The following is a 12,773-nucleotide window of genomic DNA, read 5'->3' as shown; positions in this document are numbered from 1 at the left end:
GTGTTCTGTCGCCTTCCCCAAGACTGGTGTGAACCAGCATTGATTAGTTTGTGTTCCATGCCTTTTTTGTCTTTGGTCTACTGGAGAATAGGCTATTTTCATTCTTTTCTGATGCATTCGGACTCTTGTCTGAGAACAAATGCCCAAAATGTCCGTTTTGGTCTCTCCTCCTGTCCCTGGCTGTCCTTACCGTTTTAATCAGTATGTCTTTCCTATCAGCGCTTTGGTTTATCTGCTAATGGTCTGCTGATTGCAAAGCCAAAACTTTGGTGTTACTGTTTCCTCCAACACAGAGTATTGTGATTCGCAGTCTCTCTTTTTAGAAATGAGCTGTTCAACAGGAAGACCTGTCTCCTTCGTGATTTAGCCTGGGAAAGCCAGCAAGGAGGAGAAAACCGTTAGTTCCTAATGAGGATGTTGCCTAAAGGGATGAGAGATGCTGTTACTATGAACCATACCTTGTGTCAGCAGTTTTGACACAGTATGCACAGTGCTGCTCATCAGATAGGTTACTGATCTCTGTTTCAGGCTTGTGGACAGACATGGGGAAAACTAGACTCATCATCATGATAACACAACCATGTTTTAACCATCAAAGAAGCATCATTTGGGGAAATACATTTTCACATTGGCTAGTTTGTATTTACGTTCAAATGTATGTTAAAATTATGCATTTTTGTGTTAACTTAAAACATATGTCACGTCACGCACACAATTTAATTGTTATGAATGTTATTTATCCTAGTGATATCATCAGAATTCTGGTATGGTTTTTATTTGGGCTATGAGGTGAAGGCTGGACTTCTGGATTTTTTTCTTTTTAATCTGATATACTAAGAATGCCAACTAAGTGACCTTAAATATTATAATTTTGACATAGTTTCTCTTTATCAGTTTCAGGTCTTGTTATTCAACGTTGGAGGAGAATTTGGAGGCCTTTCATTCTTTGACGGACCTAGAAAATGGGCACAACCAGGGCAGTAGCAGCTGACCCATGATGCCACTCTGCAGGACTGTGACCAGCCATGCCCTCTTCCCCAACGTTTACCAGAAGGGGCTCCTCTCCACCCGACAGTTTGCTCACATAGGTCAGAAATACAACTACACCATACCAGAGGAACGATGGCAAGGACTTGTTTGAACTATGGCACACCAGCAAGACAAAGGTGAAGTCCCCCTACATCCTGATACCAAAAGGAAAACCACGATCAGGTAGAGCCACTCAGATGACATTTTATGAGGAAAAAACAAGTTGATTTAACAATTTTGATGGTTTAGCGCCAACACTGTTTCACCAAGTTGACGAGGTTGCACCATGGCTGCTGATCCCTGTAGACTAGTAGAGACTCCGGCGCGGCGCTGAGCTAAGCCCAGTGACCCTAACCCATGATGCAGCGTAACGGTGGCGGGGTGGGGCCCGGCGGCCAGCCGTGGCTGCTGCGGCGCGTGCGCCTCACCTGGCTCAGCTTCATGCTCTTCTTCATCCTGGTTTTCTTTCCACTCATCGCCCACTACTACCTCACCACCATCGACGAGGCGGGCGGCCCCGACAAGCGCATCTTCGGCCCGCGGCCCGGTGGCGAACTGTGCGAGGCCAAGCACGTGCAAGACCTGTGCCGCATCCGTGAGTCAGTCAGTGAGGAGCTGCTACAGCTGGAGGCAAAGCGGCAGGAGCTGAACGGGGAGATCTCCCGGCTCAACCTGCGCATCGAGGCGTGCAAGCGGAGCATCGACAGTGCCAAGCAGGACCTGCTGCAGCTGAAGAATGTCATCAGCCAGACAGAGCACTCGTACAAAGAGCTGATGGCCCAGAACCAGCCCAAGCTCTCTCTGCCCGTGAGGTTATTACCCGACAAGGACGACCCGGGCCTGCCCCCGCCCAAGTCTGCCCGTGCCTGCCGCCTGCGCTCCTGCTTCGACTACGCCCGCTGCCCGTTGACCTCTGGCTTCCCTGTGTACGTCTATGACACGGCCTCCTACCCCTGGGGCGAGTCCCTGGACCCATTGGTCAAGCAGGCCTTCGCCACCTCGGTAAAGAGCAGCATCTATGTGACGAACAACCCCAGCATCGCCTGTCTGTATGTGGTGCTGGTTGGGGAGCTTCAGGAGACTCCCTCCTCCCCCCTCCCGGCTCCCTTGGAGCTGGAGAAGCAGCTGAAGGCCCTGCCCTACTGGAGGTCCGATGGACACAACCACCTCCTGGTCCATCTTTCCAGGAAGTCCATGACGCAGAACTTCCTGTACAATGTGAGCACCGGCCGAGCGGCAGTGGCCCAGTCCACCTTCCTGGAGCAGCAGTACCGCGAGGGCTTTGACTTGGTGGTTTCCCCGCTGGTCCACGCCCTCTCTGAGCCCAACTTCCTGGAGGTGCCGCCCCAGGTGCCCGTCAAGAGGAAGTACCTGTTCACCTTCCAGGGCGAGAAGGTGGAGTCTCTGCGAAGTAGCCTGCAGGAGGGACCGCACCAGTCCTTTGAGGAGGAGATGGAGGGAGATGCGCCAGCCGACTACGACGACCGCATCATCGGCACACTCAAGGCAGTGCAGGACAGCCACCTGGACCAGGTGCTGGTGGAGTTCACCTGTAAGACCCCGCGGCCCAGCCTGCCTACCGAGTGGGCTCTGTGTGGCGAGAGGGAGGAGCGGCTCGAGGTCCTCAAGGCCTCCACCTTCGCCCTGGTCATCTCCCCCGGGGACTGTCAGTTGGTGGCCTCGGCAGGCAGTAGCATGAGGCTGTTTGAAGCCCTAGAGGTGGGGGCCATCCCTGTGGTGCTTGGGGACCACGCTAGGCTGCCCTACCATATGCTGATCCGCTGGAGCGAGGCAGCCATCATGGTGCCTAAGCCCCGCATCACCGAGCTGCATTTCCTGCTGCGCAGCCTATCAGACAACGACCTGCTGGCCATGCGACGACAGGGCCGCTTCCTGTGGGAGACCTACTTCTCCACCTCGGAGAATGTACTGGGCACCATCCTGGCCAGCGTCCGGACCAGCATCCAGGTGCCTGCCGCACCCATCCGCGAGGAGCCCGCCCAGGAGATCCCTCACAAAGCAGGCAAGATGGCCGGCACGGACGCCAACCTGGCCGACAACGGTGACCTGGACCTGGGCCCCGTGGAGACGGAGCCACCCTACGCCTCGCCACGCTTCCTCCGCAACTTTACCTACACGTCAGCCAACACCTACCAGACCTGGAACCGTGCACCGGGACCTTTCCATCTGTTCCCCCACACGCCGCTGGACCCCGTGCTGCCCTCGGAGGCCAAGTTTCTGGGCTCGGGCACGGGCTTCCGCCCCATTGGCGGCGGTGCTGGGGGCTCGGGGAAGGAGTTTCAGGCAGCGCTGGGTGGTAACGTGCCCCGGGAGCAGTTCACGGTGGTCATGCTGACCTACGAGAGGGAGGAGGTGCTAATGAACTCCCTGGAACGGCTCAACGGGTTGCCCTACCTCAACAAGGTGGTGGTGGTGTGGAACTCCCCCAAGCCTCCTTCAGACGACCTGCTGTGGCCAGACATCGGCTTGCCCATCGTGGTGAGTACTTTCCACCGCTGCTGAATACAAAACATGCCCCGCTCCTTAGTGCTCACTGCTCAGACTGAACAATATGATTGAATGGGAGAGAGTGATCTGAAAGGCCCTGCTCGTCTACTCCATTCTGAAATGCAAATAGTGTAACTTGTTGTGGCGCAGCAGTCTTGGAAGGCCGTGTGTGTCTGAGAGTGTGCTCAAGCACATTGGTCTAGCTGCTGACGCTGATTTCATCTGCTCCCCCTGCTTCGCTTACAACTCTGCAGGGCAGCCAGACAAATTACACCAGCTGATATAAAGGAAATGGAAAATGTGACGTCCACAGAATAGGTCTGGCTTTTAGAATGGAACTTCAACAGAATACTCAAGTATCCCAATTACACCGTCTGTAGGAAAGAGATTCCCTCTCTGTAGGGAGATATGGGAGGATAGTTTAATGATCTTGAATGAATAGCCTAATTCCTCCACACATTTGACAAATCGCATAACTATTGAATGATATTAGATCATTCCATACTTTCATGTTGTTTGTTAGATGGGTTAGCTTAATAAAGCTGTTGAGAAAGGGGGGGGGGGGGGGGCTGAGTGGTTTGGACTATTACCCTGTGCTTAAATGAATAGTGATTAAATGAATAGTGATGCAAAACAGACTTTTAAGTACAGACCAAAAACAGTATATCTTGAAAAGTTGACTACTGACATGCACACATTCTTGGGATTGTATTAACAGTGAACTAATTAAGAAAATACTCAAATATTTTCTATTTAACACTTCTCCTGTCCTGCAGGTGGTGCGCACGGAGAAGAACAGCCTCAACAACCGCTTCCTGCCCTGGGACGCCGTGGAGACGGAGGCCATCTTGTCCATCGACGACGACGCCCACCTCCGCCATGACGAGATTATGTTTGGGTTCAGGTCAGTTAGAGGGGAATCTGGGACCAGTCATTGGATCCAAAGCTCTTTGGAGAAAGAAAGTTTACTTTGTTTTGTGCCTCATTGATTTTCAAAGAGTTGCATGGAGCCCAGCAGACCGATGATCTGTCTACAGATATCGACAAGCATCATGTGAATCGACACTTATTCCTAAAGTTAAAAAAATAAAAAATAAAGTATAATAATGAAAAAACGCACACTGACATTTTAAAAGCATTTTCAGCTCAGTACCACAGCATAAACCAAAACATGACACTAATGCAACTTACCCTAACAGATCAACAAGAGAGAAATGGACCATGTTGACGTTCAAACGCCACATGAGCGTACAGTACTAGACTTGCCTCACCTTGAATATCACATCAGGGCCATGTGCAAAGCTACATTGTGTTATTCAAAACAGAGGAGAGAGAAAAAAAAGCTGAGCTAGGGAATGTAACACCTCTCGTCCATAGACAGCGCTCTAGACACAATGACTGGACATGTTTGTTCATATTTTAACAATATCTTGAAGCTATACGTACTTTGTTTACATTCTTTGTTTGTAAACAAGGGAGAAATACAACCTTGGCCTGTATTTTTGGGGTATGATGAAGATAGATCATTGCCCGTAAGTCATTTATTTATAAGTTACATTCTTCAAGAATCAATGGGTAAATATCAAGTATTGAAATGGCCATTGAACAGCTTCCCAAAATCCCCGACTGCAGCATTGTCCAAATGTTTTACCACTTTTGCAGCGTGTCCAGGCAGGCACCGTATGAACGGGGTCATTTGTCATGAAATAGCCTGTAATCATTTTTTCCCTCACCTAGAACCACCGCTAAATTCCCACTGGGACGTTCTATAGCGTGAATGTAATGTGAATGTACTACATCTCCAAGGGAAGAGGTTATACTCTTATACGTGCAAAGCATTTTTTTTTTTTTCCTAAGTAGGAACGTGTCGTCTGATAACTACATGTAGCAGTTGATACTCCTCCTCGGTGAGCACGTCCTTGTAGTCTCGTGTGTGTCTGTGTGCACGTCCGAAAATAATACACAACAGAACACATATCTCTTCTCCTTGTAGATTGCCGTCCTCGCTGACGAGCTGTGGAGACCTTTTTGTCAGCAGTATGATTTTCCTTATAGGCCTACATGTACAATAAAATATGAATATATTGTGGTCGCATTTTGATGCAATTCTCCTCAGCTTATTCTCCCCAGTATATTGCTGCCTTTTTTGTCATGTTTCTCTTGGTGTGGTTGTGTGGATCAGGGTGTGGCGGGAGGCCAGGGACCGCATCGTGGGCTTCCCCGGGAGGTTCCATGCCTGGGACGTCAACCACCAGTCATGGCTCTACAACTCTAACTACTCCTGTGAACTGTCCATGGTGCTGACGGGCGCCGCCTTCTTTCACAAGGTACTCTCCTCCTCCCTCCCCCGTCGTGACACCTTTCAACCCTGTGAGCCCTGACCTCTATGCTGCACGTAGCTCTGTTCGGTGGTCCTCTGTAGCTCAGTTAGTAGAGCATGGCGCTTGCAACACCAGGATAGTGGGTTTGATTCCCGGGACCACCCGTAATGTAAAATGTATGCACGACTGCAAGTCACTTTGTATAAAAGCATCTGCTAAATGGCGTATATTATTATATCATACAGTGCATTCGGAAAGTATTCAGACCCCTTGACTATTTCCCACATTTTGTTGTGCATTACAGCCTTATTCTAAAATTGATTAAATAGTTGTTTTCCCTCATCTACACACAATACAAAATAATGATGAAGCAAAAACAGGTTTTTAGACATTTTTGCTAATATAAAAAAAACTATCACATTTACATAAGTATTCAGACCCTTTACTCAGTACTTTGTTGAAGCAAGGCAGCAATTACAGTCTCGAGTCTTCTTGGGTATGACGCTACAAGCTTGGCACCTGTACTTGGGGAGTTTCACCCATTTTTCTCTGCAGATCATCTCAAGCTCTGTCCGGTTGGATGGGGAGCATCGCTGCACAGCTATTTTCAGGTCTCTCCAGAGATGTTCAATCTGGTTCAAGTCCGGGCTCTGGCTGGGCCACTCTAGGACACTCGGAGACTTGTCCCGAAGCCACTCCTGCGTTGTCTTGGCTGTGTGCTGAAGGTCGTTGTCCTGTTGGAAGTTGAACCTTTGCCCCAGTCTGAGGTCCTGAGCGCTCTGGAGCAGGTTTTCATCAATGATCTCTCTGTACTTTGCTCTGTTCATCTTTCCCTAGATCCTGACTATTTTCTCAGTCCCTGCCTCTGAAAGACATCCCCACAGCATGATGCTGCCACCACCATGCTTCACCGTAGGGATGGTGCCAGGTTTCCTCCAGATGTGACGCTTGGCATTCAGGCCAAAGAGTTCAATCTTGCTTTCATCAGACCAGAGAATCTTGTTTCTCATGGTCTGAGAGTCTCTAGGTGCCTTTTGGCAAACTCCAAGCAGGCTGTCATGTGCCTTTTACTGAAGAGTGGCTTCCGCCTGGCCACTCTACCATAAAGGCCTGATTGGTGGAGTGCTGCAGAGATGGTTGTCCTTCTGGAAGGTCCTCCCATCTCCACAGAGGAACTCTGGAGCTCTGTCATTGTGGCCATCGGGTTCTTGGTCACCTCCCTGACCAAGGATCTCTCCCCCGATTGCTAAATCTGGCCGGGCGGCCAGCTGTATAAAGAGTCTTGGTTTCTCCAAACTTCTTCCATTTAAGAAGAATGGAGGCCACTTTTTTTCTTGGGGACCATCAATGCAACAGGAATATTTTGGTTCCCGTCCCCAGATCTGTGCCTCGACACGATCCTGTCTCGGAGATATACGGACAATTCCTTTGACCTCGTGGCTTGGTTTTTGCTCAGACATGCACTGTCAACTGTGGGACCTTATATAGACAGGTGTGTGCCTTTCCAAATCATGTCCAATCAATTTAATTTACCACAGGTGGACTCCAATCAGGTTGTAGAAACTTCTGAAGGATGATCAATGGAAACAGGATGCACCTGAGCTCATAGTAAAGGGTCTGAGTACTTATGTAAATATGGTATTTCTATATTTTAGGTTTATTAAATGTGGGGAAAAAATGTAAAACCTGTTTTCACTTTGTCATTATGGGGTATTGTGTATAAAATGATGAGTAAAATGTTTTATTTAATCAATTTTAGAATAAGAATGTAACGTATCAAAATGGAAAAAGTGAAGAGGTCTGAATGCTTTCCGAAACTTACCTGTCTTCTATAAGATGCATCACCCTCATCCCTCCTCTCCATGACTTCCTTGTACGTTCTTTGGTCTGACCTGTCTCACCCTCTCCTCATTCCACCTGGGCCATATTCATTAGGCACTAAACGGAAGAAAAGAACGTAAAACAGGGAGGGATAACTTGACCACTGGACTCGCTCATTTTCATTTTCTGTTGCAAAATGTTTAAAAAGGTTGCGTGTTCAAATGAACGGGACGCCGGTTGATTCCCTCGTATGTTTTGTCTCTCTGCTGCAGTACTACGCGTACCTGTACTCGTATGTGATGCCTCAGGCCATCCGCGACATGGTGGACGAGTACATCAACTGCGAGGATATCGCCATGAACTTCCTGGTGTCACACATCACCCGAAAGCCCCCTATCAAGGTCAGTGGGGCGCACACACACCCACACACGTATACTCCAAAAAGACACACACACCCCGGGCACTGTTTATTTATATTTCTGCTCACTTAGCCAACCATTACTCAACCTGACATGTTCAATATTCTCTGGCAAATTATAAATCAGAGCACAGCAAGATTGGATTGTTGCCCTATGCTTGCGTTTCCCTCGACATCTATTTGCAAGACATTTATACTAGTATATACATATTTATGGCTAGCGGACTAATTATGCCAATCGAGCCAGGGGGAATTGTGGGACCCGGAATCTTGGAATATTCCCAGGCGTTCCATTCAGGAATTAGAACAGGCTTCGATGGCGTGTGTGACTTGACAGCAAGTTGGCCCTGGTAGGAATAAGGCAGATGAAGAATGCATGTGGTGGGAAGTAACCTCCTATAACCAATGAGTGACTTTCCTTTTCCTGGAGAATCAACCCTAAGAGTCATCCTCATTTTATGCATTGTAATATGTGTCGCAGTATTCAGTATTGTCGCAGTATTCAATTCCAGTATTCATTGGCACACACTGCCATATTTTACGACCACATGTTCATGGTATCGACAAAGCAATCAAAATGGTTGTAGCATTGTGATCAGACACACCCTTTCCATTTCCTCCCTCTTAGGTGACGTCTCGTTGGACCTTCCGCTGCCCCGGCTGCCCGCAGGCCCTGTCGCACGACGACTCTCACTTCCACGAGCGCCATAAGTGCATCAACTTCTTTGTCAAGGTGTACGGCTACATGCCCTTACTCTACACACAGTTCCGCGTGGACTCTGTGCTCTTCAAGACACGTCTGCCCCACGACAAGACTAAGTGCTTCAAGTTCATCTAGCCCAGGGCTAGGCTCAGCTAAGGAAGTTGGGCAGAACGGAGCAAGAGAATGAGGAACTCGGGCAAAACGGAAGAAAGGCGGAAGAGGGAGCAGAGAGGGCTGGTTCTGAGATGGATGGAGGTTTGGGGGTGAGGGCCTACACCCAAGAATTGGATCTAGGATGGACAATAACAACCCTCTCCAGTTAATTGGCTGAACCCCCTCAGACCTGCCCCCCCCCCCCCCCCACACCTTTACTGGAACCCCTGATAGGCTGGAAGCAGAGAAGGGCCGCTGCCAATCAAAAAGCCTTTTCATATTTTTTTTCTGTCCTCGTGTCGTCTGTGTGTTTTATCAGCAACCACTACAGATTAAATTTTTTGCGCCACTTTTTATGGGCAAGAGGGTGGTAACACTGCCTACCCAACGACTTAACTTGACTCTCAGAGCCAAACTCAAACTGACAATGTAAACGACTGGTTTTAAACTGACACAGGGAGAGAGAGACTGAGAGACAGTGGACTGTCGCAGTGGGCCCTGAGCTCCTGAATCGCTAGCTAGACATGTAACCTTTTGGGAGAGAAACAAAGGGGCAAAGGCATATACGGTTTGTCATTGCACTCATTTCTTTATTTTTATTTTTTTTACTCATTTTACATTTATATACTCTACTCTTGTATATAAAACCACAAGAGGCACTGATGGTCGCAGAAGTATTTTTTTTCAGTAATCTTGTTTTTTTGTTTTTTTTACGTGGTGTTTAATTTTGTAAATCTCAATCTCGACGTGGGATTATCAGTCACCAGACCCTCTTGTCGTTGGCAGACCCGTAGAAATAGAATTACGAGAATGGGCAAAGCCCCTCAGACCTTGGCATTCTCAGAGTAGATTTTGTTTCTATGGGCCGACGTAAGCTAACTCCAGACAGTGTCCCGTTTTGTCACTCTGCCTCTCAATGACTTAAGATGGAGAGTAAGAACAGGACCATTAGGCCGCAAGTTCTATACAATTACCCCCCTGAAAAAAATCACTCAAATATTCATAGGAAAATGGGAAAGCAATTACCTAACACGTTTGTTAAGGCTACAGCAGACTACAATGGTTTTAAGCTGGACCGAAACACTTAGTAGGCCCTGTTGTTTTCAGAATGGTTGTCACCTGCCGGCACTGAGCGTTTACACGGCTTTTTGTGACTTTTTGGATCTTGGTGGTATTAGGCTACCTATCAATGGTCGGCGTTAAATGACGGAGTAGTCGTTCCTATATAGTCCTCTAATGAAGTGTTCAGTAATGGAGGAGGGTGACCTTGCCCCTAGATTCTGATATTGGGTCAGTTTTGCATTTCCCCCACCAATGGTTAAAGGCCCAGTGCAGTCAAAACCGTGGATTTTTGTGTTTTATCATGTATTTCCACACTGTGAGGTTGGAATAATACTGTGAAATTGTGAAAATTATGATGCCTTTTTTTAGTGTAAGAGCTATTTGAAAAGACAGACAATTCAGCCTGTTTTGGTGGGAGGGAGTTTTGGCGTGCCTGGTGACATTACCAGGCGGTAAATAAGACTTTCAGACCTCTCTGCCAATAACAGCTCAGACCACTGCTCTTTGCTAAGAAGCTATTTTTGTTTTGTTTTCAATTAAAGTGGCCAAAAAGAATCACAGTAAGGTACTTAATTGTTACCCAGAAGTGATTTGATATTGAGATAAAAATGGCTGCATTGGACCTTTTTAAGGTTAGGAGTGGGGGAGGAGAAGCTGATCCCAGATCTATACCAAGGGGAAGACTTCACCCTGGAACATTTAATAATGGTTTCAATTGGGCACTTGTGGGAAACACAAGTCTAAAAATATATCAGACCTTAGTGCAAGGAACTGAAAAACAAGCTTATTTCGACAGAAGATATTTTGGTGTTTCTATCCCTCATCATCATCACAGTTCCATTCAGTATTAACCTCCAAAATGAGCTGCTTCTCTGTACAGCGTCTCCACGTCAGGTCCCTCAAGTTTCATTTTGTAACGATTGATGCTCAATTAATGTTTTCTTTGCCAAATAGGTACGATTTGTAACTGCTGAAAAACAGCACAATGTTTTGCAAAGTGCACAATGTGAACGCTTGTTAATAGGATGCGGTCTGGTACACCCTTGCCCCCTCACCCCTTTTAGACAGTATCCCCGCACTCCCCCCTCCTAAAAAAAAAAAGAAAGAAAGAAAAGTTGACTCCCCCCTCATCTATTGAAATGGCAGTGCCTATACAGCCCTTATTAATTAACGTACTTTGACCTTTTCTGGCTTCATTCCATTGATTTGACTTGATCTATACTGTAACACTATATCCTTTATTTGAGATGATTCAGGAGATGTGATGATACTGTTGATCAGCAATAGGAATCTATTTGATTCTGGGAAGTTCAAACTATGGGACTCAACATTATCGTCCCCATAATGTCTGTATATTTATTGAATTGAATATATAAAATGGGTATACTAAGGCTTGCTTCTGAAGGGGTTAACTTTGTGAATAGAAATGATGACTGCAATGAAATGAAACGTGATCTTGGTGAACGGAACCTCCTCACCTGACTGACCACGCATCACTGGCCCACTTCCACATTGGTTCAAAGTCCTTTCATTGAAATGACGTGGAAACAATGTTGATTCAACCAGTGTGTGTGCACAGTGGGGGGGCCTCAATAGGACACTAACGAGAACCAGCAGGTGGCATTGACAGCTCGACTTAAAACTCGCCCTAAAACACAGATCTAGGGATCATCTCTAGCCTGCGCCAATCCTAACTTGAACCTTTTTAAGAGGTGAAAAGCAAAACTGATCTGAGATCAAATCTTGGAGACCACTACAGTCTGGGTATGTGCTCAAACCTGTTTTTGACTGACTCAGTCAGTCCATTTGCAATAATGTGCACTCACACATACCAGTGGCTTGAGTTTGAGCTCCAGATGCTGTCTGCATAATTACCTGGCTGACAGACACACTCCTAACATTTCCTGGGGCAGGGAGGGGGTCGACTCGGGTGACGTGTCATGCAGTGCTTCGGAAGTCCCACCTCTCCCCTCACAGTTTTCGCCCTCGGTGGACAATGACACAGCTGGTTTTTCTAGTGTCAACAGATGAAGAAAGAGGGCCAGAAAAAAAACACCAATCATTCCTCTAGCTAGCTGTTTAAGTGTTCTGAAACTATGCGCTCATGGGACTGTTTCCCCCAACACGCCCAGCCCTGGGTCTTGTTCATTAGGCACCAAACAGACTGAAACAGGAAGTCCCTACCTGGTGTTAGTCCAGTACTTAAAAAAGAAAAACTGTTGAAAACAACAAAAAAACGCTTTAAAGCTGTTTGCTAGTGTGCCCCAATGAATAGGTCCCTGGGCTAGGCTCCCAGACAACTGCAACTACTGCTTCCTGCCCTGTACCAGACTGACCACTGATGACAGGGTAAAACAAACTGTTGAAGGCCAGACATGGAATTAAAATCTCGACGTTAGTTTAAAGCGTGTCTCTGACTCGTGTTGTTCTTTTGTCGTCCAACTCCCTGTCTCCTTTCACCGCAGAAATGAAAAAGTAGGCACACATTTCCTGACGTTCTCTATTCTCACACGTTATTAGCCACTATGAGCATGTTCAGCTTAATCAATGATACTGGAAGTTAGACTCCGGGATTTACTTCAGTCAGCATACTGTGGATCTCAAGGCAATATGTCACTCATCTCCCCATGACTCCATGCTGCGAGGTGTGACTGCACACTGTAGAAACCCTGACACAATGGGTGTGGGGCGTCGGGCAGCAAGCCTGAACTAAACACTGAGCCACTAACATCACAAGAGGGAGAGATGAGAGAATACT

The 12,773-nt window shown here is 47.3% G+C and overlaps 1 protein-coding gene across 1 annotated transcript in view; it reads left to right on the top strand.

Moving 5' to 3' along the window:
• Positions 1–12,425, top strand: part of LOC129817300 (exostosin-like 3) — a 45,620-nt gene extending 33,195 nt beyond the window's left edge. The window contains exons 2-6 of the mRNA XM_055872394.1: positions 895–3,528; positions 4,314–4,441; positions 5,720–5,864; positions 7,952–8,080; positions 8,726–12,425. Coding sequence (XP_055728369.1) covers positions 1,387–3,528; positions 4,314–4,441; positions 5,720–5,864; positions 7,952–8,080; positions 8,726–8,935 — 2,754 coding nt within the window. The 5' untranslated portion in view covers positions 895–1,386 and the 3' untranslated portion in view covers positions 8,936–12,425. The remainder of the gene's footprint in view (positions 1–894; positions 3,529–4,313; positions 4,442–5,719; positions 5,865–7,951; positions 8,081–8,725) is intronic.
• The last annotated feature ends 348 nt before the right edge of the window (positions 12,426–12,773 follow it).

Source organism: Salvelinus fontinalis, chromosome 20 (genome assembly GCF_029448725.1).
Source record: "Salvelinus fontinalis isolate EN_2023a chromosome 20, ASM2944872v1, whole genome shotgun sequence".
Classification (NCBI taxonomy): domain Eukaryota; kingdom Metazoa; phylum Chordata; class Actinopteri; order Salmoniformes; family Salmonidae; genus Salvelinus; species Salvelinus fontinalis.
This window is presented reverse-complemented; position numbering and strand designations above follow the sequence as displayed.